General features: G+C 44.1%; 1 protein-coding gene across 2 annotated transcripts in view; it reads left to right on the forward strand.

Annotated features, from left to right (window-relative positions):
* tek (TEK tyrosine kinase, endothelial) overlaps positions 1-26,579 on the forward strand; it is a 76,980-nt gene extending 50,401 nt beyond the window's left edge. For both annotated transcript variants that reach the window (XM_045222496.1, XM_041885276.2), the window contains exons 7-26: positions 1,144-1,281; positions 2,070-2,195; positions 2,442-2,587; positions 2,906-3,050; positions 3,242-3,400; positions 3,832-3,966; positions 5,239-5,351; positions 5,748-5,928; positions 6,257-6,354; positions 6,509-6,749; positions 7,878-8,038; positions 16,916-17,129; positions 17,455-17,565; positions 20,437-20,627; positions 21,534-21,647; positions 21,845-21,915; positions 23,640-23,680; positions 24,853-24,949; positions 25,811-25,910; positions 26,309-26,579. In XM_045222496.1, coding sequence (XP_045078431.1) covers positions 1,144-1,281; positions 2,070-2,195; positions 2,442-2,587; positions 2,906-3,050; positions 3,242-3,400; positions 3,832-3,966; positions 5,239-5,351; positions 5,748-5,928; positions 6,257-6,354; positions 6,509-6,749; positions 7,878-8,038; positions 16,916-17,129; positions 17,455-17,565; positions 20,437-20,627; positions 21,534-21,647; positions 21,845-21,915; positions 23,640-23,680; positions 24,853-24,949; positions 25,811-25,910; positions 26,309-26,383 — 2,657 coding nt within the window. In that variant the 3' untranslated portion in view covers positions 26,384-26,579. The remainder of the gene's footprint in view (positions 1-1,143; positions 1,282-2,069; positions 2,196-2,441; positions 2,588-2,905; positions 3,051-3,241; positions 3,401-3,831; positions 3,967-5,238; positions 5,352-5,747; positions 5,929-6,256; positions 6,355-6,508; positions 6,750-7,877; positions 8,039-16,915; positions 17,130-17,454; positions 17,566-20,436; positions 20,628-21,533; positions 21,648-21,844; positions 21,916-23,639; positions 23,681-24,852; positions 24,950-25,810; positions 25,911-26,308) is intronic.

The following is a 26,579-nucleotide window of genomic DNA, read 5'->3' on the forward strand; positions in this document are numbered from 1 at the left end:
ATCCCAAACCATCTCAATTTGGTTGAGGTCGTATCGCTGCAGAATAGTGTGGTAGCCATGCTGGATAAGTGCCTTGAATTCTAAATAAATCACAGACAGTGTCACCAGAAAAGCACCTCCACACCATAACACCACCTCCTCCATGCTTTACGGTGGAGATCATGCGTTCACCCACACCGCGTCTCACAAAGACACGGCGGTTGGAACCAAAAATCTCTCATTTGGACTCATCAGACCAAAGGACAGATTTCCACCGGTCTAATGTCTATTGCTCGTGTTTCTTTGCCCAAGCAGGTCTCTTCTTATTATTGGTGTCCTCTAGTAGTGGTTTCTTTGCAGCAATTCGACCATGAAGGACTGATTCACACAGTCCCCTCTGAACAGTTGATGTTGAGATGTGTCTGTGACTTGAACTTTCTTTGGGCTGCAATTTCTGAGGTTGGTAACTCTAATGAACTTATCCTCTGCAGCAGAGGTAACTCTGGGTCTTCCATTCCTGTGGCGGTCCTCATGAGAGCCAGTTTCATCATAGCACTTGATGGTTTTTGCGACTGCACTTAAAGAAACTTTCAAAGTTCTTGAAATGTTCCGTATTGACTGACCTTCATGTCTTAAAGTAATGGACTGCCGTTTCTCTTTGCTTATTTGAGCTGTTCTTGCCATAATATGGACTTGGTCTTTTACCAAAAAGGGCTATCTTCTGTATACCCCCCTACCTTGTCACAACACAACTGATTGGCTCAAACGCATTAAGGAAATAAATTCCACAAAATAACTTTTGAGAAGGCACACCTGTTAATTGAAATGCATTCCAGGTGACTACCTCATGAAGCTGGTTGAGAGAATGCCAAGAGTGTGCAAAGCTGTCATCAAGGCAAAGGGTGGCTATTTGAAGAATCTCAAATATGAAATATATTTTGATTTAACACTTTTTTGGTTACTTCATGATTCCATATGTGTTATTTCATAGTTTTGATGTCTTCACTATTATTCTACAATGTAGAAAATAGTAAAAAATAAATAAATAAAAACCCTTGAATGAGTAGGTGTGTCCAAACTTTTGACCGGTAGTGTATATTTCTGCATATGTACCAAGATGTCCAAATAAACCTAAACCTAATCAAACCGTAATTTATTTTCCAGTTTGTGGCGAGGGTAAGTTTGGGAGGACGTGTAAGGAGTGGTGTAGAGACGGATACTGCAGGTCCATGGTGTTCTGTCAGAGAGATCCATACGGCTGCTCCTGTGGTACCGGCTGGAAAGGATTCAACTGCAGTGAAGGTGAAGGGAGAGGACTTGTTTCTACACTGATATACATTGATATGTTTATGGATAGCAATGAAAATGGACAATGAAATTGTGATCTGGTGGTCCCAGATCTGTTTATGCTACCATTCCCATTATGCTCCTGTGGTTGTCATTATCATCAATGACTGGAAGAGATCTGGGACCAGGCTACCATAAAGTAAGAGTTGGCAAGACAGCACAATCATATCTGGGACCAGGCTACCATAAAGTAAGAGTTGGCAAGACAGCACAATCAAATCTGGGACCAGGCTACCATAAAGTAAGAATTGGCAAGACAGCACAATCATATCTGGGACCAGGCTACCATAAAGTAAGAATTGGCAAGACAGCACAATCAAATCTGGGACCAGGCTACCATAAAGTAAGAATTGGCAAGACAGCACAATCAGATCTGGGACCAGGCTACCATAAAGTAAGAGTTGGCAAGACAGCACAATCAGATCTGGGACCAGGCTACCATAAAGTAAGAGTTGGCAAGACAGCACAATCAGATCTGGGACCAGGCTACCATAAAGTAAGAGTTGGCAAGACAGCACAATCAGATCTGGGACCAGGCTACCATAAAGTAAGAATTGGCAAGACAGCACAATCAGATCTGGGACCAGGCTACCATGAAGTATGTTATCCTCTCTGATCGGGGTTGTAATGATCGATCACCATTCTTATTGCTAAACTACAGTGGTTTGCTGTTCATAGATGGTTCATAGATGGTTCATAGATGGTGCTGTCATGTATTTCTGGGTTTCTCCCTGTGTCTCCAGCTTGTTCTCCGGGGTTCTATGGAGCCGGCTGCAAGCTGGCGTGTGAATGTGGAGACAAGGGAAAGTGCGACCGGTTCCGTGGCTGTGTGTGTGTGGGACGACACGGCGCTCGCTGTGAGAAAGAAGGTAAAAACTCGAAACGTAGTTTTAAACCTCAGCTCCACAAACTCTCCCACTATCATATGAAAGCTACGTTGATGTTGTTACTGTTCCTTGAATTGAGGAATTCAGTACGTTGTTGTTGTTGTTGATGATGATGATGATGTTGCTTTTAGACAGGGCACCTGTCGTAGTCAGTAACCTTGTGAATGCAGAGTTGAACGCTGGGATTCAGTACGTTGTTGTTGTTGATGATGATGATGTTGCTTTTAGACAGGGCACCTGTCGTAGTCAGTAACCTCGTGGATGCAGAGTTGAACGCTGGGATTCAGTACGTTGTCAACTGTAGCGCCACGGGTCAACCAGCTCCTCTACACAGGGAGATCATCCTACTCAAACCAGACAAAACCAGAATATATGTAAGTGTTAATCTGGTCCCACATCTGTTTGTGCTGTCTTGCCAACTCCTGGTCACAGACACACCGGTGTCAAGACAGCACAAATGGATTTGGGACCAAGCTATGTAAGTAGCACAGAAATGATCAAATTGGATATGTATGTGTTTCTTTATGTAGATAAAAGTTGATTTGATAATAAATAAATACAATTTGCATTAGCAATGATCAGCAATCACCACGATTAGCAATCAACCCATTAGCCATTTCTTCTTATCAAATGCTTAATTCACAGCACTAATATGAGATTCTATTTATATGGTTTGATGAATATTTTCCTAGGCATTTGACACTGATATGGTGAATGACCAGACCACGTCTAAGTTCAGGGTGGATAAGATCACTGAGCGAGATACTGGTCGTTGGATCTGTCAGGTGAAAACTACAGCTGGGCAGGCAGAGAGAGAGTTCATGGTCAACGTTAAAGGTAGGAGAAAACCTTCATCTCCTTCACCTCCTTCATCTTCATCGTCTTCTTCCATTTTGTGAATGTCGATTTGAACACTTCTCTTCCCATCTCTCGCTCTCTCTCTCTCTCTCTCTCTCTCTCTCTCTCTCTCTCTCTCTCTCTCTCTCTCTCTCTCTCTCTCTCTCTCTCTCTCTCTCTCGCTCTCTCAGTCCCTCCGAAGCCCCAGTATCCTCCCATGTTGAACGGTAGTGGTCCGTATCACCTGGTTGTGTTGGTCAACAAGGAGCCGTACACAGGAGACGGACCGGTGACCTCTGTCAAGGTCATCTACAAGCAGGTCAATACCTCTGTATGGAAGACTGTTGAAGGTACTGTACACCCACAGACATGAACTCTTACCTGTACTGTACCAGGGGAGATATCACATTCCTGTGAGCTTCACTAAATGTTTCCTGGCACTTAATCCCACTTGTTATCATGACTGTACTGAACAATTAGAACGATATCATCTCCCAGAGGTGTGTTATTGTGTGTTGGAAACTACCATCATTGGTTCCAGAATGTCCCCTTCCACGAATGTGTTCTTCCAAGCATTACTTTCTTTATATGCATGTAGAAACTATTGGCAACATCATCATATGGAGTCATTGAGGGATCTAAGTGATGACTCTCTCTCTCTCCCCCTTCTCTTTCTTTCTCTCTCCCTCCCACCCTCTCTCTCCCTCTCTCTCTCTCTCTCTCTCTCTCTCTCTCTCTCTCTCTCTCTCTCTCTCTCTCTCTCTCTCCCTCTCTCTCTCAGTGGTTGGTCCGGTGGTGAAGCTAGAGAACCTGTCTCCGATGACCCACTACACCACCTTCATCCAGCTGAGTCGCCATGGCGCCGGAGGGGTAGGGTTTCCAGGTCCAGAGGCCAGCTTCTCCACACAGATGCTTGGTGAGAACCATAGAACCATACGATCCATAGAATTAGAATGGCTTTGTAAGAACCACAGAATTATAATTAACCAACATTCTAGTTCTGTGGTAAGAACCACCCCAGTAACCTCATTCAGATGCATTCTCTTTAACCTTAACCTCAGGTCTTATACGCTACATGACCAAAAGTATGTGGACACCTGCTTGTCGAACATCTCATTCCAAAATCATGGTCATTAATATGGAGTTGGTCCCCTCTTTGTTGCTATAACAGCCTCCACTCTTCTGGGAAGGCTTTCCACTAGATGTTTGAACATTGCTACAGGGACCTGCTTCCATTCAGCCACAAGAGCATTAGTGATGTTGGGTGATTAGGCCTGGCTCGCAGTCGGCGATCCAATTCATCCCAAAGGTGTTCGATGGGGTTGAGGTCAGTGCTCTGTGCAGGCCTGTCAAGTTCTTCCACACCAACTCGACAAACCATTTCTGTATGGACCTCGCTTTGTGCACGGAGGCATTGTCATGCACACTCTTCCCCAAACTGTTGCCACAAAGTTGGAAGCACATAATTGTCTAGAATGTCATTGTATGCTGTAGCGTTAAGATTTCCCTTCACTGGAACTAAGAGGCCTAGCCCGAACCATGAAAAACAGCCCCAGACCATTATTCCTCCTCCACCAAACTTTACAGTTGGCACTATGCATTGGGGCAGGTAGCGTTCTCATGGCATCCGCCAAACCCAGATTAGTCCGTCGGACTGCCAGATGGTGAAGCGTGATTCATCACTCCAGAGAACGCGTTTCCACTGCTCCAGAGTCCAATGGCGGCGAGCTTTACACCACTCCAGCCGACGCTTGGCATTGCGCACGGTGATCTTAGACTTGTGTGCGGCTGCTCGGCCATGTTATTCTGTCAATCACTGTTCAAATAAATCCAACCATTTAAATTATAGACTGATCAGTTCTTTGTCAGTTGGCAAACAGTACAAAATCAGCAGGGGATCAAATACTTTCTTCCCTCACTGTAACAAGGCCATTCTGTATCTCTACGGACACAATAAATGTTCTTCTGATCTTGACATTCCAAATGAGACATGGAGGCCTTACAGGAACCCGATTCACCACTAACCTCTGAGTTACACAGCATTTCACTACTAAATCAACTGACCAATGGCGGGATCCCAGTCTCCCAATGACCTCTAACCCTGAGACATGGCTGTAGACTCCTGTGAGTGTTAGACAGCCATGCATCAGGGGTTAATTGACCTTCACGACTCCCTTCCCCCCTCCAGACCTCCCGCTCCCCTCGGGGGTGAGGCTGGTCCCCATATCCCAGACCTCCCTGGGCCTGTCCTGGGACCGTGTGATGGGGCCTGGGTCGGCTACGGAGGACTGGACCTACCAGGTAAGCGTGGCTCCATCGGTAAGAGTGCTAGCAATGCCAGGGTTAAGGGTTCAATTCCCACTTGGGGGCACATACATTAAAATGCATGCACTCACTGTAAGTTGCGTTTGGTTAACAGCATCTGCTACAGTATTTAAATGATGTGTACATTATTCATCTATTGACTATGTCAGCACCACTTCACCAGGTCAAATTCCTGGTACGAATAAAAGTGATTCTGAATGATAATAATATGCCATTTAGCAGACACTTTTATCCAAAGCAACTTACAGTCATGTGCGCATACATTTTTACATATGGGTGGTCCCGGGGATCGAACCCACTACCCTGGCGTTATAAGCGCCGTGCTCTACCAGCTGAGCTACAGAGGACCGTGTGATGTTATTCTATTATCAGGTGGAGTGTGTTCAGAGTTCTGACCCGGGGACCATTAAGCCTTACCGGCTCCCATCCAACTCCACTGGCCTCAAACTGCTAGACTTGAAGCCCAGACACAAGTATGAGTGCAGCGTGATGATGATGACGGTGTCGGTGGGACAGCACAGCCAACCGGTCTCTGCATGGACACTTAGCAACGGTAATGACTGCCAAAACACACTTTTATCAGATTGAATAACTTAACAACTTAACGACCAGTGGAAGATGATCCGACAAAAATGAAAAGGAGCACTAGAAGATTGTGAATCTTTATTGCTTGACTGCATTGATTTAGTTTGCTTGCCTTTTAGAAAAGAGTAGGGTGTTGTTTTCTCCAGCTTGCCACAGGGCTGCTATGGTGCTGCAGACAGACGTCTTCTACACAAATCCTACTGTGCGTATACGGCTAGAACATCTTTCATTTCTTCAACTTCCCTTCAAAGTGAACTACTCTTAACACCTATCCCATCAACCCCATGTTCTGTCAGAGTTTCCCCCGGCCCCGTCCAACATCAGGAGCTGCAACATCACAGACACCTCAGCTATCATTACCTGGTCTCTGGCCGAGGGTCACTCCATCTCCAAGGTCATTCATTGATTGATTATTTGAATTTATTTGCTAATTAAAATACATATGAAGCCGCTCCAGCCAGAGACACAACATAGCACACTTTCTTAACAATTTACAAGGATTTAGCACAAAAAGAAACCTGCAGCCTTATTTCCAATGTGCTCCTTAGGTGATGCTGCGTTTCCAAGACAACACCCTGGCCGACTACAGCCAGCTGGCAGAGATCAACGTTCCTCAGCAGGTGGAGGAGGGGCTACAGGGACAGTTAGCCAATCAGATGCAGTTCCAGCTGCGTGGTCTGAAACCTGACACTCCGTACCTGGTGGAGATCTGGTCCAAGAACAACATGGGGGAGAGTCTGGAGAAACCTCAGATCCCCCTTCGGACCATGACACTGCAGGAGAGCTCTCGTAAGTTAGTTACCCACAATACATCACAGGAAATATCCCGTAAGTTAGTTACCCACAATACATCACAGGAAATATCCCGTAAGTTAGTTACCCACAATACATCACAGGAAATATCCAGTAAGTTTGTTACCCACAATACATCTCACAAGTAAATTAGTTACCCAAAATACATCACACCAGTAGGTTAGTTACCCACAATACATCACACCAGTAGGTTAGTTACCCAAAAATACATCACACCAATAAATTAGTTACCCACAGTACATCACACCAGTAAGTTAGTTACCCACAGTACATCACACCAGTAAGTTAGTTACCCACAATACATCACACAAAACCTCATATCCCCATCTGTACCATGACACCACAGGAGTCTCCCAAAAGTTAGTATCACATTACCTCACGACGACCATGACCCAAACCCTCACTCTATCCCCCCATGATCCAAACCCTCACTCTATCCCCCCATGATCCAAACCCTCACTCTATCCCCCCATGATCCAAACCCTCACTCTATCCCCCCATGACCCAAACCCTCACTCTATCCCTCCATGATACAAACCCTCACTCTATCCCCCATGATCCAAACCCTCACTCTATCCCCCCATGATCCAAACCCTCACTCTATCCCCCCATGACCCAAACCCTCACTCTATCCCCCCATGACCCAAACCCTCCCTCCACCATCCACCCCCTGCTTAGTTCAGATTAGCCCCCAACAACCCCCCACTTAATGCTATAAATCAAGTAGCTGGCAAAAGTGAGGTTTGGTTCTGGGTTTCAGGATTACAACCCACTCAATGTGACACAACTACCGGGGACTAAGATTACAACCCACTCAATGTGACACAACTACCGGGGACTAAGTAGTAACGTTTCCATGACTGTAGCCAACATTATCTCCCCCCCAAGATAGAAAGATACTCACTGATGAATGCTCCCGCAGTTTATTATGCAACGTTTTCGACCCAAAGGTCTTCATCAGGCTTAACCCACAGGAAGCGTTAAAGCCAAGTTATTGGATGTGCGTACACTATGTTTGAAACATATTCCCCCCCTCCTCCTCCCCTCCTCCCCATCCCCTCCTCCTCCCCTCCTCCCCCCTCCTCCCCCTCCTCCTCCCCCCAGGTCTAGCTGGGCTTGGCAGCGAGGGCAACATGTTGTTCTATGCCATCCTGGGTTCTGCTGGGATGACCTGCATCACCATCCTACTGGCCTTCTGCATCGTCCTACAGCTGAAGAGAGCCACCTTCCAGAGACGCATGGTCCAGGCCTTCCAGAACATAGTGGTGAGTTCTGGGTCCAGCCCGGGAAAACCGAAATTGGTTCTGTGAAAGTTCCCAGAACATTCATCAGGTCGCGGCAAATGTTCTCATGTCCAGTCGTGCTGATGATAATAGAATGCTTGAATGAAACGTTTGCCTGGTGTTGCAAGAATGTTCCTGGAACACATTTAATCTGTTCTTAGAATGTTTCATTAGGTTGTGGGAACATATGACAAGAGCTAGGTTCCTAAAAAACAATAAAACTGTCCAGTTGTGCTGACATTTAGATAATGTTTTATCAGGTTGCACAAAACATTCCTTTGATGTTGCAAGAATGTTGACAGAACAGCCTTTCCGAGTGCTTTAAAGGTTCCCAGAACACAAATGATGCTCAGTTGTAATGACCTTCATGCAATGTTTAAGTTAGGTTGCACAGGACATTCCTATAATGTTGAAAGAATGTTGAACACCTGGTCTAAGTTCTTTAAAGGTTCCGAGAACATTTAATTAAGTTATGGGAGTTGTCTGGAATGTTGCAAGAATGTTATTGTGATATTCACATAGGTTGCACAGAACATTCCCACAATGTTCTACAATTTCCAAATAAGTCAGCTGTTATGACGTTCATAGCATATTTGTTTTAGCGTTAACATAACATTTCATTCAATGTTCACACAATATACATTTAGCCTTGTCTTGGAGGTCCTCAGAACATTTCAAGAACATTTTGAAAATATTGTATTTAAGTTTTACCTAATATTAACACAACATTCTCAGCATGCACATTTTTAGCTTCTTAAAGCATATTGGAATGTGTCATGATTTAACTGGATTGAAGAGCAGAGAGAGAGCTACCTAGCAGCAGTAGGCCTAACAGGAAGGCATCTCCAGGATGTTTCTCTCTAGACTGAAGGACTGTCTTGTAGGGGATATAGAGACAATTGGCATTTTAACCATGTTTCTTAAAAAATAAACAAATACAAACAATGGTGAAATTGGGGCTCAGATACACTCTACTAAATGAGAGGATGTCTTTATGTCATCCAGATTTATAAATCCAGTCAGAAATGCAGAATTTAGACCAACTGTAAAAAATTCACCGTTGTGTAAAACATACTTTTTTTTTCTTCTAGTTTTTACACACCAGATATAACTCCTACTTTGAGACACTTGACATGTGCCCCTCAGTCCTATTTGTCATGAGCCTAGATGAGCACTCAGAGTCTTGGATGACCCTTCAGGTCTTATTTTGTTATGATCTGAAAAGCAAAAGTGATCCTAGATCAGCGCTCATAGTCTTTGATACCTTGTGAATATGGGCCCAGAAGTACGCAGCATATAAAGAGGATGGGTGAAGTGATGGTGAATAACCCAGTTACCGGTATTTCCCTGGGGTCAGTTATGTCTAAGAAGGTTAAAAAGGAAGCATGGAATTCCTGATTGACGGTACTGCCATGGCAACCATACTGCCATGGCAACCATACTGCCATGGCAACCATACTGCCGTGGCAACCATACTGCCATGGCAACCATACTGCCATGGCTATATACTGAAAAAAGTAGATGCAAGAGAGCTTCCCTGGTGGTGCAGAGGATAGAAGACTTGGCTTAGGAACCAAACGTTGCAGGTTCAAAGCCCACATGTGTGGATTGTCAACATATAAAACATATGTTAGTGTTTGTATGATTAAATGCTATTCAAATGTCCTGTGAAATTAAAATGCTGTGTGTAACATCTCCTTGTAGTGGGTATACAGTCCTCAAATGTGAATTGCAATTAAATCTGGAGAGAAATCTAATGGGGATGTATACCAATCTGCTTTAAGGAGATACACATTTGCATGATGTAATGGTAATATTAATGGACCTCTTAAGACAAGGTTAAATGTGTACAAAACATTAGGAACACCTGCTCTTTCCATGACATAGACTGAGCAGGTGAAAGCTATGATCCCTTATTGATATCACCTTCAATCAGTGTAGATGAAGGGGAGGAGACAGGTTAAAGAAGGACGTTTAAGCCTTGAGACATGGATTATGTATGTGTGCCATCCAGAGGGGGAATGGTCAAGACAAAAGATTGAAGTGTCTTTGAACGGGGTATGGTAGTAGATGCCAGGCGCACCAGTTTGAGTGTGTCAAGAACTGCAACGCTGCTGGGTTTTTCAATGGTCCACCACCCAAAGGACATCCAGCCATCGACAGGCCAGTGGTTGAAAACGGGTCATTGATGAAGGAGGCAGAGCAATAGATGGCTACAGTTGGTCAACTGACAGTCCAGTACAATATTGTTGCCCAAAAACCCATAAAATAATGCACAACTCGTCGTACCTTGACGTGAACGGGGTATGGCAGCCGACGACCTTGCAGAGTTCCACTTCTTTCAGCAAAACAACAAGAAACTGGGGTTGCAGTGGGCTAAGGAACGAAAACACTGGAGAATTGGAAAAACATTGCCTGGTCTGATGAATCCCAGTTCCTGCTGTTTCATGCTGATGGGAGGACTAGGGTTTGGAGAAAACCACGAGTACATGCATCCGTCATGCCGCGTGTCAAAGTTGCAGGCTGGTGGAAGGAGTGTGGTGGTGTGGGGTGTGTTTTCATGGCACACATTGGGCCTCTTGATAAAAGTGGAGCAGAGTTTGAATGCCACAGGATATCTGAACGTCATAGCCAATCAGGTGCATCCCTTCATGGCAGCAGTGGATCCATTTGCGATTTTGTAAAATCAGGTGAATGTTTTTTGCACCCTAAAATAAACGTTGTAGAATCATCTGCACAACTGGACTGTTTTTGTGTTTTGGGAACATATCTTTTGTGATGTCCCCACAATGTTCCCACCGAACTGTTCCCACAACCTAATGAAACAATCTGGGAACCTTTAAAGAGCAGATTAAATGTGTTCTGGGAACGTTCTTGCGACATCAGGCGAATGTTTTATACAAACATTGTATAATCATCAGCATAACTGGACAGTTTTTGTATTATGAGAACATTTGCCGCAATCTAACTAATGTTCTGGGAACTGTCACAGAACCAATATTTGGTTTGCTGGGAAACATTACTTGAGCTATTACATTACCTGTAAACCTAATGAGAACTTTTAATGAATGTTCTGTGGCGGCGGTTGTTACAGATGTTGTGCACAACATTTTAGTGAACGTTAGGAGAACATTCCAAGGATATTTCATTCAAAACTTAAAAATAAACAAATGTTATCCTAATGTTAGATAAAACCCCTATTTAGAACTTTAATGGGAATCTTAGCTAATGTTCTGGGAATGGTACCGGTTTGCTGAGAGGCCTTCCAGAATCTCGTGGTGACTCCATGGTCCAGGAGCCCCATGTATCAACAGTGCGTAGGGCACAAATCTGTGCGTAAACCATGCGTGGGATTTATCAATAAGAACGTTTGCTTGAGACTGTGCGTAAATTTCTGCACAGCCGTGACCATACGTAGGCACAGTGCCAAGTGGTGGAATGAGGGAACTGCTTGTCAAGCATGGGGAAAATATACTGAACAAAAATATAAACGCAACAATTTCAACGATTTTACTGAGTTAGAGTTCATATAAGGAAATCAGTCAATTGAAATAAATTCATTAGGCCCTAATCTATGGATTTCACATGACTGGGCATAGACCCACCCACTGGGGGAGCCAGGCCCAGCCAATCAGAATGAGCTTTTCCCCACAAAAGGGCTTTATTACAGACAAATACTCCTCAGTTTCATCAGCTGTCCGGTCTCAGATGATCCCACATGTAAAGAAGCCGGATGTGGAGGTCCTGGGCTGGTGTGGTTACATTTACATTTTAGTCATTTAGCAGACGCTCTTATCCAGAGCGACTTACAGTTAGTGAGTGCATACATAATTTTAATTTTTTTCATACTGGCCCCCCGTGGGAATCGAACCGCCATGCAAACACCATGCTCTACTGAGCTACATCCCTGCCGGCCATTCCCTCCCCTACCCTGGACGACGCTGGGCCAATTGTGCTCCGCCCCATGGGTCTCTCGGTCGCGGCCGGCTACGACAGAGCCTGGATTCAAACCAGGATCTCTAGTGGCACAGCTAGCACTGCGATGCAGTGCCTTAGACCACTGCGCCACTCGGGAGACTGGTTACACGTGGTTTGCGGTTGTGAGGCCGGTTGGATGTACTGCCAAATTCTCTAAAATGATGTTAGAGGCGGCTTATTGTAGAGAATTGAACATTCAATTCTCTGGCACGCTCCCTCAACTTCAGACATCTGCGGCATTGTGTTCTGTGAAAAAAGCTTTTAGAGTGGCCTTTGATTGTTCCCAGCACAAAGTGTACCTGTGTAATGATCATGGTGGTTAATCAGCTTCTTGATATGCCACACCTGTCAGGTGGATGGATTATCTTGGCAAAGGATAAATTCTCACTAACAGGGATGTAAACAAATGTGTGCACAAAATTAAAGAGAAATACGCTTTTTTGGAAAATTTCTGGGATCTTTTATTTCAGCACTGGAAGTATGGGACTGACACTTTACGTGTTGCGTTTAGATTTGTGTTCAGTATATACAGTACCAGTAGAAGGTTTGGACACACCTACTCATTCAAGGGTTTTTCTTTATTTTTACTATTTTCTACATTGTAGAATAATAGTGAGGACATCAAAACTATGAAATAACACGTATGGAATCACGTAGTAACCAAAAAAGTGTTAAACAAGTCAAAGTATATTTTATATTCTTCAAATAGCCACCCATTGCCTTGATGACAGCTTTGCACACTCTTGGCATTCTCTCAACAAGCTTCACCTGGAATGCTTTACCAACAGTCTTGAAGGAGTTCCCACATATGCTGAGTACTTGTTTTTTTTAGTCATTTTAGCAGACGCTCTTATCCAGAGCAATTTGGGTTAAGTGGGCACAGACAGATTTTTCACCTAGTCGGCTCGGGGATTAGAACCAGCGACCTTTCGGCTACTGGCACAACGCTCTTACCCACTAAGCTATCTGCCGCCCCAGGCATGTCTTCACTTGGTGGCTGCTTTTCCTTCACTCTGCCGTCCGACTCATCCCAAACCATCTCAATTGGGTTGAGGTCGGGGGATTGTGGAGGCCAAGGTCATCTGATGCTGCACTCCATCACTCTCCTTCTTGGTAAAATAGCCTTTACACAGCCTGGAGGTGTGTTGGGTCATTGTCGTGTTGAAAAACAAATGATAGTCCCACTAAGCCCAAACCAGATGGGATGGCGTATCGCTGTGGTAGCCATGCTGGTTAAGTGTGCCTTGAATTCTAAATAAATCACAGACAGTGTCACCAGCAAATCACCCCCACACCATAACACCTCCTCCTCCATGCTTTACGGTGGGAACTACACATGCAGAGATCATCCGTTCACCCATACCGCATCTCACAAAGAAAAGGTGGTTGGAACCAAAAATCTCCCATTTGGACTCCAGACCAAAGGACCGATTTCCACCGGTCTAATGTCCATCACTTGTGTTTCTTGGCCCAAGCAGGTCTCTTCTTCTTATTGGTGTCCTTTAGTAGTGGTTTCTCTGCAGCAATTCGACCATGAAGGCCTGATTCACACAGTCCCCTCTGAACAGTTCATGTTGAGATGTGTCTCTGACTTGAACTCTGTGAAGCATTTATTTGGGCTGCAATTTCTGAGGCTGGTAACTCTAATGAACTTATCCTCTGCAGCAGAGGTAACTCTGGGTCTTCCATTCCTGTGGTGGTCCTCATGAGAGCAAGTTTCATCATAGCACTTGATGGTTTTTTGAGGCTGCACTTGAAGAAACTTTCACAGTTCTTGAAATGTTCCATATTGACTGACCTTCATGTCTTAAAGTAATGATGGACTGTTGTTTCTCTTTGCTTATTTGAGCTTTTCTTGCCATAGTATGGACTTGGTCTTTTACCAAATAGGGCTATCTTCTGTATACCCCCCACCTACCTATTTTGATTTATTTAACACTTTTTTGGTTACTGCATGATTCCATATGTGTTTTTTCATAGTTTTAATGTCTTCACTATTATTCTACAATGTAGAAAATAGTCAAAATAAAGAAAAACCCTTGAATGAGAGAGTAATAATTCAATAATTGTTCAATGTAATTGTATTTCCATTGTGAAATCAGATCTTGACAGGCTATATATTATTTGACCACATCAGTGCATTTGTTTACGATAATAATCCATATGAAGTACAGTAATGTGTTAAATGAGAGGTACATGTGAAAGTGAAACCATTGTTCAAATACTATAGAAGACAGATCGTGGGAAATGGAATGAGACATTTCGCAGAGCGCGTTTTTAGAGACCGGTGGGACTTTTTGCCAGAAAGTACAGATTGGCTCATCAGATATCGTTTCCCAAAACCAATCGTAGGATCCTTGTGAGAATTTCAGACCTACTTTAGAAAGGCAAACCCATCCCATTCAGGTGTACATCAAAGTGCTCTCCACCCTCAGGCGGGAGCTTTCCGATCGGCATCTCACATCCCTCGATGAGCCAGTGTTTTGGATGCAATCATCAGCAAAACCAACTGTAACATACAATTTCCATACACAATTCGCACAACAGGTTGAAGTCAAGAGGGGTTTCTTTGCCATCAATGGGTTCCCAAGTAGCCTACGAAGACGGCACCCACGTCGCCATAGAAGCACCATCCCAAAACGTGTTCAACTATGTGAAAAGAAAAGGCTTCCACTCTTTATGAGCAGGTGATAGGTTATGTGCTGCGCAAAAAACGCTGCTGAATGTGGTGGCCAGGTGAACAGGTGGAACACACGACTCAAGAAATTGTCAAAGACTCCAGTCACCCAAGTCATAGACTGTTCTCTCTGCTACCGCACGGCAAGCGGTACCGGAGCGCCAAGTCTAGGTCCAAAAGGCTCCTTAACAGCTTCTATCCCCAAACCATAAGACAATTAATCAAATGCCCACCCTGACTATTTACATTGACCCCCTGTACTCGCTGTTTATTATCTATGCATAGTCACTTTACCCCTACCTACATGTACAAATTACCTCGACTAACCTGTACCCCCGCACATTGACCTGGTACCGGTACCCCCTGTATATAGCCTCGTTATTGTTATTTTATTGTGTTACTTTTTATTTTATTTTTTACTTTATTTAGTAAATCTTTTCTTAACTCTATTTCTTGAACTACTCATTTGAAGTAAATGTTCCATTGCTAAAGCAACTTGAATTGTCCCAATGGTCCTCTCTTTGTAGCTATGTTTTTATTTTTACTGGTCAAAGCACAACCGAGCGAGCCAAATAAAAAATTTTGCTTGTACTCAATCGCCTGACACTAGCACCTCTAATTCTAAGCTTTTTTTCAGTTGCGCTGTTGTAGGCTATTTCATGGTACGGCGTTATATATTCCCGCAGGCTTTAAAATGATTGATTTCGACCATATATGGTTAATTAGGAACGTTTCAAAATGCAAATAACCAAGGTTGTGTACCAGTACTGAGGCTGAGAACAATTGGTATGTATCAACGGTTATCTCCTACCGGTGGTATGTATCAACGGTTATCTCCTACCGGTGGTATGTATCAACGGTTATCTCCTACCGGTGGTATGTATCAACGGTTATCTCCTACCGGTGGTATGTATCAACGGGTTATCTCCCTACCGGTGGTATGTATCAACGGGTTATCTCCCTACCGGTGGTATGTATCAACGGTTATCTCCTACCGGTGGTATGTATCAACGGTTATCTCCTACCGGTGGTATGTATCAACGGTTATCTCCTACCGGTGGTATGTATCAACGGTTATCTCCTACCGGTGGTATGTATCAACGGTTATCTCCTACCGGTGGTATGTATCAACGGTTATCTCCTACCGGTGGTATGTATCAACGGTTATCTCCTACCGGTGGTATGTATCAACGGTTATCTCCTACCGGTGGTATGTATCAACGGTTATCTCCTACCGGTGGTATGTATCAACGGTTATCTCCTACCGGTGGTATGTATCAACGGTTATCTCCTACCGGTGGTATGTATCAACGGGTTATCTCCTACCGGTGGTATGTATCAACGGTTATCTCCCTACCGGTGGTATGTATCAACGGTTATCTCCTACCGGTGGTATGTATCAACGGTTATCTCCTACCGGTGGTATGTATCAACGGGTTATCTCCTACCGGTGGTATGTATCAACGGTTATCTCCTACCGGTGGTATGTATCAACGGTTATCTCCTACCGGTGGTATGTATCAACGGTTATCTCCTACCGGTGGTATGTATCAACGGTTATCTCCTACCAGTGGTATGTATCAACGGTTATCTCCTACCGGTGTGGGTTTGAAGGTCGTAGGATTGTTTGATAAATCACACTTTTTCTATGCAGATGAACATTCCAAAATACATTCGTAAGTAGTATTTTAGAAGAGTTTCTACGCAATGTTTGATAAATGAGGCCCCAGGCCTTCCAGAATATAGTGGTGAGTTCAAATCAATACAACTTGATTTATACCCCCAGGGGCAATAAAAATATGTTGTCTTGACTCTCAGGCGTTTCAGAATACACTGGTAGGTTGGGGTTGGCCTGAATAACTCTCCCATTGTTTCAGAAAGCTTTTCAATTGTGCAAGACAAGTTCACTCTTGAGGGCAATAAAGTATCATATCCTGTATATAATAAGCCATTTAGCAGACGCTTTTATCCAAAGCAACTTACAGTCATGTGTGCATAAATTTTTACGTAAGGGTGGTCCCGGGGATCGAACCCACTACCCTGGCGTTACAAGCGCCACGCTCTACCAATTGCGCTACAGAGGACTACGTCTCTCTAACGTTGCCCATGCTGTACATACTATAAACACAGACATCTGAATGATAACGATCACAGATTATGACATTTCTAGAAACATCTCGGATTTTATTTTTTCCATGTGTTAGAGAGAGGAGCCAGTGGTCCAGTTCAGTTCTGGCTCTCTCAACCTGCCCAATAAGAAACAGAAGAACCCAGAGAAGCCCGTGGCCTACCCCACCCTGGAGTGGAGCGACATCAAGTTCCAGGACGTCATCGGAGAGGGAAACTTCGGCCAGGTGCTCAAAGCCCGCATCAAGAAGGACGGGCTGAGGATGGACGCTGCTATCAAACGCATGAAAGGTGAGGCTGTGCACCTTGAATGAATGGATAGATGGATGAATGGACTGATAAATGGATGGATCAATTAATTAATCAATGAATGAGTAGATTTAATGTCTCACCATCGATAACGATCCTGGAAGACACAACCTTGGTATATTTCTGAGACTTAAAGGCTCAGTCAGTGATTTGTGTTTCTGACAGAGTATGTCTCTAAAGACGACCACAGGGACTTTGATTTTAGTGTTACAACTCTGTGTGTGTGTGTGTGTGTATCTTGTGTGTGTGTGTGTGTGTGTATCTTGTGTGTGGGTGTGTGTCTTGTGTGTGTGTCCCCCCCCCACAGAGTATGCCTCTAAAGATGACCACAGGGACTTTGCAGGGGAACTGGAGGTGCTGTGTAAACTAGGTCACCACCCCAACATCATCAACCTACTGGGGGCCTGTGAACACAGAGGTAATATAATAATATCATCAACCTACTGGGGGCCTGTGAACACAGAGGTAATATAATAATATCATCAACCTACTGGGGGCCTGTGAACACAGAGGTAATATAATAATATCATCAACCTACTGGGGGCCTGTGAACACAGAGGTAATATAATAACATCATCAACCTACTGGGGGTCTGTGAACACAGAGGTAATATAATAATATCATCAACCTACTGGGGGCCTGTGAACACAGAGGTAATATAATAACATCATCAACCTACTGGGGGCCTGTGAACACAGAGGTAATATAATAACATCATCAACCTACTGGGGGCCTGTGAACACAGAGGTAATATAATAATATCATCAACCTACTGGGGGGCCTGTGAACACAGAGGTAATATAATAACATCATCAACCTACTGGGGGCCTGTGAACACAGAGGTAATATAATAACATCATCAACCTACTGGGAGCCTGTGAACACAGAGGTAATATAATAACATCATCAACCTACTGGGGGCCTGTGAACACAGAGGTAATATAATAATATCATCAACCTACTGGGAGCCTGTGAACACAGAGGTAATATAATAACATCATCAACCTACTGGGGGCCTGTGAACACAGAGGTAATATAATAATATCATCAACCTACTGGGGGCCTGTGAACACAGAGGTAATATAATAACATCATCAACCTACTGGGGGCCTGTGAACACAGAGGTAATATAATAATATCATCAACCTACTGGGGGCCTGTGAACACAGAGGTAATATAATAACATCATCAACCTACTGGGGGCCTGTGAACACAGAGGTAATATAATAATATCATCAACCTACTGGGGGCCTGTGAACACAGAGGTAATATAATAATATCATCAACCTACTGGGGGCCTGTGAACACAGAGGTAATATAATAACATCATCAACCTACTGGGGGTCTGTGAACACAGAGGTAATATAATAATATCATCAACCTACTGGGGGCCTGTGAACACAGAGGTAATATAATAACATCATCAACCTACTGGGGGCCTGTGAACACAGAGGTAATAAAATAACATCATCAACCTACTGGGGGCCTGTGAACACAGAGGTAATATAATAATATCATCAACCTACTGGGGGCCTGTGAACACAGAGGTAATATAATAACATCATCAACCTACTGGGGGCCTGTGAACACAGAGGTAATATAATAACATCATCAACCTACTGGGAGCCTGTGAACACAGAGGTAATATAATAACATCATCAACCTACTGGGGGCCTGTGAACACAGAGGTAATATAATAATATCATCAACCTACTGGGAGCCTGTGAACACAGAGGTAATATAATAACATCATCAACCTACTGGGGGCCTGTGAACACAGAGGTAATATAATAATATCATCAACCTACTGGGGGCCTGTGAACACAGAGGTAATATAATAACATCATCAACCTACTGGGGGCCTGTGAACACAGAGGTAATATAATAATATCATCAACCTACTGGGGGCCTGTGAACACAGAGGTAATATAATAACATCATCAACCTACTGGGGGGCCTGTGAACACAGAGGTAATATAATAATATCATCAACCTACTGGGGGCCTGTGAACACAGAGGTAATATAATAACATCATCAACCTACTGGGGGCCTGTGAACACAGAGGTAATATAATAATATCATCAACCTACTGGGGGCCTGTGAACACAGAGGTAATATAATAACATCATCAACCTACTGGGGGCCTGTGAACACAGAGGTAATATAATAATAGTATTGTTATGATGAACACAGAGGTACGATACAAACAGCTCTCTTTTACTGGCCTGTTGATCAGATGGGTTTTAGTGGCCTGTTGATCAGATGGGTTTTACTGGGCCTGTTGATCAGATGGGTTTTAGTGGCCTGTTGATCAGATGGGTTTTACTGGGCCTGTTGATCAGATGGGTTTTACTGGGCCTGTTGATCAGATGGGTTTTACTGGGCCTGTTGATCAGATGGGTTTTACTGGCCTGTTGATCAGATGGGTTTTACTGGGCCTGTTGATCAGATGGGTTTTACTGGCCTGTTGATCAGATGGGTTTTACTGGCCTGTTGATCAGATGGGTTTTACTGGCCTGTTGATCAGATGGGTTTTACTGGCCTGTTGATCAGATGGGTTTTAGTGGCCTGTTGATCAGATGGGTTTTAGTGGCCTGTTGATCAGATGGGTTTTACTGGGCCTGTTGATCAGATGGGTTTTACTGGCCTGTTGATCAGATGGGTTTTACTGGCCTGTTGATCAGATGGGTTTTACTGGGCCTGTTGATCAGATGGGTTTTACTGGGCCTGTTGATCAGATGGGTTTTACTGGGCCTGTTGATCAGATGGGTTTTACTGGCCTGTTGATCAGATGGGTTTTACTGGGCCTGTTGATCAGATGGGTTTTACTGGCCTGTTGATCAGATGGGTTTTACTGGCCTGTTGATCAGATGGGTTTTACTGGGCCTGTTGATCAGATGGGTTTTACTGGCCTGTTGATCAGATGGGTTTTACTGGCCTGTTGATCAGATGGGTTTTACTGGCCTGTTGATCAGATGGGTTTTACTGGCCTGTTGATCAGATGGGTTTTACTGGCCTGTTGATCAGATGGGTTTTACTGGGCCTGTTGATCAGATGGGTTTTACTGGGCCTGTTGATCAGATGGGTTTTACTGGCCTGTTGATCAGATGGGTTTTACTGGGCCTGTTGATCAGATGGGTTTTACTGGGCCTGTTGATCAGATGGGTTTTACTGGCCTGTTGATCAGATGGGTTTCTCTCTGTTACCTCTCTTCAGGATATCTCTAACTAGCCATAGAGTAAAGTGGTATATGATATTATTAACCAGGTTTTTCTACCATGTCTCCAGGCTATCTGTACCTGGCCATAGAGTTCGCCCCTCACGGTAACCTGTTGGACTTCCTGAGGAAGAGCAGAGTGTTGGAGACTGACCCGGCCTTCGCTATCGCTAACAGCACCGCCTCCACCCTCACCTCACAACAGCTGCTGCATTTTGCTGCGGACGTGGCCCGCGGCATGGACTACCTGGCTCAGAAACAGGTTAGTACTGCGGACCTGGCCCGCGGCATGGACTACCTGGCTCAGAAACAGGTTAGTACTGCAGACCTGGCCCGTGGCTTAGACTACATGGCTCAGAAACAGGTTAGTACTGCAGACCTGGCCCGCGGCTTAGACTACATGGCTCAGAAACAGGTTGGCATTGGCCTTGACGCGGCAAGACAGCTGATCTGGGACCAGGCTAGGTACAGCCCAAACTGATCTGGGACCAGGCTAGGTACAGCCCAAACTGGTCTGGGACCAGGCTAGGTACAGCCCAAACTGGTCTGGGACCAGGCTAGGTACAGCCCAAACTGGTCTGGGACCAGGCTAGGTACAGCCCAAACTGGTCTGGGACCAGGCTAGGTACAGCCCAAACTGGTCTGGCACCAGGCTAGGTACAGCCCAAACTGGTCTGGGACCAGGCTAGGTACAGCCCAAACTGGTCTGGGACCAGGCTAGGTACAGCCCAAACTGGTCTGGGACCAGGCTAGGTACAGCCCAAACTGGTCTGGGACCAGGCTAGGTACAGCCCAAACTGATCTGGGACCAGGTACAGCCCAAACTGGTCTGGGACCAGGCTAGGTACAGCCCAAACTGGTCTGGGACCAGGCTAGGTACAGCCCAAACTGGTCTGGGACCAGGCTAGGTACAGCCCAAACTGGTCTGGGACCAGGCTAGGTACAGCCCAAACTGATCTGGGACCAGGCTAGGTACAGCCCAAACTGGTCTGGGACCAGGCTAGGTACAGCCCAAACTGGTCTGGGACCAGGCTTGGTCCGTGCCTTTTTATGTTTCAGACCCCAGAGACAAGAGAGTGTGCTTTTAGTCATAACATCCCATAAACGCTTCACAGTGGATTTATTCTTGTGAGTTGTATAATCTGACCAGATCTCTTGTGATTTCTAGTTCATCCACAGAGACCTGGCAGCCAGAAACATCCTGGTGGGAGAGAACTTAGTGGCCAAGATAGCCGACTTCGGTCTCTCCAGAGGGCAGGAGGTCTATGTGAAGAAGACCATGGTAAGAGTCTCCGAAGCTGACAAACTTCAACGTCAACATAAAAATCACAAGGGCGTTTATACCATGAAACTGTATGATCCTCTCAGGCCGCTGTGGTCACAAACAGAAGGCAGTCACCTAGCCTGCCTTTCCACTCTTATTAGCCCTGGTGCTGAAATTTTGTTGACAAAGACATCTTTACTGTGTGTGACTCACAGGGCCGGTTACCTGTCAGGTGGATGGCCATAGAATCACTCAACTACAGCGTCTACACCACCAACAGTGATGTGTGAGTACTGCATCTTTTAAACGAGACGTTTAAAAAATAAAAATTTTTACAACCAAATCTCTATTTTTGATGGAAATGGCATGTTATAGGGGATGTAGCTCAGTTGGTAGAGCATGGTGTTTGCAACGCCAGGGTTGTGGGTTCAATTCCCACGGGGGGCCAGTATGTAAAATAAAATAATGTATGCACTCACTAACTGTAAGTCGCTCTGGATAAGAGCGTCTGCTAAATGACTAAAATGTAAATGTATATAGAAGGGTCCAGACGCCTTTTTTTGTGATTTCACTTGTTTTTGTGAAAGGCTCCAAAAACACCCAAATACGTCCTTTTAGAAACGGCAACACTCTCAGTATAGTGATGCAGGTCTGTGTCATACCGAACTTGGATCCTCAACGTTTTATTCCGTTTCCAAAGTACCTAAACTGTCATCTAAACACTGATAGTGACAACTTTCAAATACATTTACAGTATATAAACTGACTGTGTACACTGATTCTCTCTCTCTCTCTCTCTCTCTCTCTCTCTCTCTCTCTCTCTCTCTCTCTCTCTCTCTCTCTCTCTCTCTCTCTCTCTCTCTCTCCCTCTCTCTCTCTCTCTCTCTCTCTCTCTCTCTCTCTCTCTCTGTCTCTCTCTCTCTCTCTCTCTCTCTGTCTCTCTCTCTCTCTCTCTCTCTCTCTCTCGCTCTCTGTCTCTCTGTCTCTCTCTCTGTCTCTCTCTCTCTCTCGCTCTCTGTCTCTCTCTCTCTCTCTCTCTCTCTCTCTCTCTCTCTCTCTCTCTCTCTGTCTCTCTCTCTCTCTGTCTCTCTCTCTCTCTCTCTCTCTCTCTCTGTCTCTCTCTCTCTCTGTCTCTCTCTCTCTCTCTCTCTGTCTCTCTCTCTCTCTCTCCCTCTCTCTCTCTCTCTCTCTCTCTCTCTCTCTCTGTCTCTCTCTCTCTCTCTCTCTCTGTCTCTCTCTCTCTCTCTCTCTGTCTCTCTCTCTCTCTCTGTCTCTCTTTCTCTCTCTCTCTCTCTGTCTCTCTCTCTCTCTCTCTCTCTCTCTCTCTCTCTCTGTCTCTCTCTCTGTCTCTCTCTCTCTCTCTCTGCTCTCTCTCTCTCTCTCTCTCTCTCTCTCTCTCTCTCTCTCTCTGTCTCTCTCTCTCTCTCTCTCTCTCTCTCTGTCTCTCTTCCCTCTCTCTCTCTCTGTCTCTCTCTCTCTCTCTCTCTCTCTGTCTCTCTCTCTCTCTCTCTCTCTCTCTCTCTCTCTCTCTCTCTCTCTCTCTCTCTCTCTCTCTCTCTGTCTCTCTCTCTCTCTCTGTCTCTCTCTCTCTCTCTCTCTGTCTCTCTCTCTCTCTCTCTCTCTCTCTCTCTCTCTCTGTCTCTCTCTCTCTGTCTCTCTCGCCCTCTCTCTCTCTCTCTCTCTCTGTCTCTCTCTCTCTCTGCTCTCTCTCTCTCTCTCTCTCTGTCTCTCTCTCTCTCTCTCTCTCTCTGTCTCTCTCTCTCTCTCTCTCTCTCTCTCTCTCTCTCTCTCTCTCTCTCTCTCTCTCTCTCTGTCTCTCTCTCTCTCTGTCTCTCTCTCTCTCTCTGTCTCTCTCTCTCTCTCTCGCCCTCTCTCTCTCTCTCTCTCTCTCTCTCTCTGTCTCTCTCTCTCTCTCTCTCTCTCTCTCTCTCTCTCTCTCTCTCTCTCTCTCTCTCTCTCTCTCTCTCTCTCTCTCTCTCTCTCTCTCTCTCTCTCTCTCTCTCTCTCTAGATGGTCTTATGGTGTACTTCTCTGGGAGATCGTCAGTTTAGGTTTGCATCCAGGATAATTAAGTTTGTATCCAGGATAATTAAGTTTGTGTCCAGGATAATTAAGTTTGTATCCAGGATAATTAAGTTTGTATCCAGGATAATTAGGTTTGTATCCAGGATAATTAGGTTTGCATCCAGGATAATTAGGTTTGTATCCAGGATAATTAAGTTTGTATCCAGGATAATTAAGTTTGTATCCAGGATAATTAAGTTTGTATCCAGGATAATTAGGTTTGCATCCAGGATAATTAGGTTTGTATCCAGGATAATTAGGTTTGTATCCAGGATAATTAGGTTTGTATCCATGATAATTAAGTTTGTGTCCAGGATAATTAAGTTTGTATCCAGGATAATTAAGTTTGTATCCAGGATAATTAAGTTTTTTCCAGGATAATTAAGTTTGCATCCAGGATAATTAGGTTTGTATCCAGGATAATTAACTTTGTATCCAGGATAATTAGGTTTGTATCCAGGATAATTAGGTTTGTATCGAGGATAATTAGGTTTGTATCCAGGATAATTAAGTTTGTATCCAGGATAATTAGGTTTGCATCCAGGATAATTAGGTTTGTATCCAGGATAATTAGGTTTGTATCCAGGATAATTAGGTTTGTATCCATGATAATTACGTTTGTGTCCAGGATAATTAAGTTTGTATCCAGGATAATTAAGTTTGTATCCAGGATAATTAAGTTTGTTTCCAGGATAATTAAGTTTGCATCCAGGATAATTAGGTTTGCATCCAGGATAATTAGGTTTGTATCCAGGATAATTAAGTTTGTATCCAGGATAATTAAGTTTGTATCCAGGATAATTAGGTTTGTATCCAGGATAATTAGGTCTGCATCCAGGATAATTAGGTTTGTATCCAGGATAATTAGGTTTGTATCCATGATAATTAAGTTTGTGTCCAGGATAATTAAGTTTGTATCCAGGATAATTAAGTTTGTATCCAGGATAATTAGGTTTGTATCCAGGATAATTAGGTTTGCATCCAGGATAATTAGGTTCGCATCCAGGATAATTAGGTCTGCATCCAGGATAATTAGGTTTGCATCCAGGATAATGAAATAATCTGGATTTGAAGTGCAGCCTGATAAGTCCAGTGTGTGTACATTACTGTGCGTGCGTCTTGTCATGTACAGTGTATTTTGTGTTGACCTGTGTATCAGGAGGTACTCCGTACTGTGGGATGACCTGTGCAGCGCTGTATGAGAAACTCCCTCAGAGCTACCGGCTGGAGAAACCACTCAACTGTGACGATGAGGTGTAAGTAGTCTGGAGATGGTAGTCTGATCCTAACCCTGAAACAGCTGGGGGCTGGGCTATAGGGTGTCAGTACTGCAGACAGACAGGGCTCTGCTGAAGACCGACGGTAGAGATCAGAGAATATAGAGACGTTCAGAATATAGAGACGTACAGAATATAGAGACATACAGAATATAGAGACGTACAGAATATAGAGACGTACAGAATATAGAGACATACAGAATATAGAGACGTACAGAATATAGAGACGTACAGAATATAGAGACGTACAGAATATAGAGACATACAGAATATAGAGACGTACAGAATATAGAGACGTACAGAATATAGAGACATACAGAATATAGAGACGTACAGAATATAGAGACGTACAGAATATAGAGACGGAGACGTACAGAATATAGAGACGTACAGAATATAGAGACGTACAGAATATAGAGACGTACAGAATATAGAGACGTACAGAATATAGAGACGTACAGAATATAGAGACATACAGAATATAGAGACATACAGAATATAGAGACGTACAGAATATAGAGACGTACAGAATATAGAGACGTACAGAATATAGAGACGTTCAGAATATAGAGACGTTCAGAATATAGAGACGTACAGAATATAGAGACATACAGAATATAGAGACATACAGAATATAGAGACGTACAGAATATAGAGACATACAGAATATAGAGACGTACAGAATATAGAGACATACAGAATATAGAGACGTGGAGGAAAAATACTGATAAGAATGCAGTTTTGAAAACATTCAAATAAGTTCCAATCAAGATTCAAAGGTTATTTGCCGTATGTAATGAATACGTATATAACACCCCTCTCCTGTGTGGTCGTGTCCAGGTACGACTTGATGCGGCAGTGCTGGAGAGAGAAGCCTTACGAGAGACCCTCGTTTCAACAGATACTGGTGTCACTCAACAGGATGCTGGAGGAGAGGAAGGTAAATCAAAACACTTTATTTTTTGCTGATTCATTTACACAGTCATTGGTAAAAAAAAAAAAAAACCACAACAACTCACAGGACATTCAGTAGAGAATTTGAAGTTACAGTAGGTAGTAGCAGCCACAGCGTTGGGACGGGGATATGGGCGGCAGGTAGCTTAGTGGGTAAGAGCGTTGTGCCAGTAACCGAAAGGTCGCTGGTTCTAATCCCCGAGCCGACTAGGTGAAAAATCTGTCGATGTGCCCTTAAGCAAGGCACTTAACCCTAATTGCTCCTGTAAGTCGCTCTGGATAAGAGCGTCTGCTAAATGACGTAAATGTAAATGTATATGACAGTAGCCCACTGCAAGCTTTCTCTAACAGTTCATTAAAGCACAGAACACTATTCTCTTCCAGACGTATGTCAACACAACCCTGTATGAGAAGTTCACCTATGCTGGCATCGACTGCTCCGCAGAAGAAGCTGGATAGCCTTGTGCTCTTCCCAAAAAAAACAACAGTACAAGTATTCCACTACCGCTGCACTATACAGGAATAATACAAGTTACACGGTTTAAGCAATCCTCCACAAGGGATTCACAGACTAGTATTTTGCGCATATTGTGTATTCCAAGTTATGTGCTAACTTTGTACAATCATAAACTGACTTTCAAAACGGTCATGTTAA

Source organism: Coregonus clupeaformis, chromosome 9, assembly GCF_020615455.1.
Source record: "Coregonus clupeaformis isolate EN_2021a chromosome 9, ASM2061545v1, whole genome shotgun sequence".
NCBI classification, from domain to species: Eukaryota; Metazoa; Chordata; class Actinopteri; order Salmoniformes; family Salmonidae; genus Coregonus; species Coregonus clupeaformis.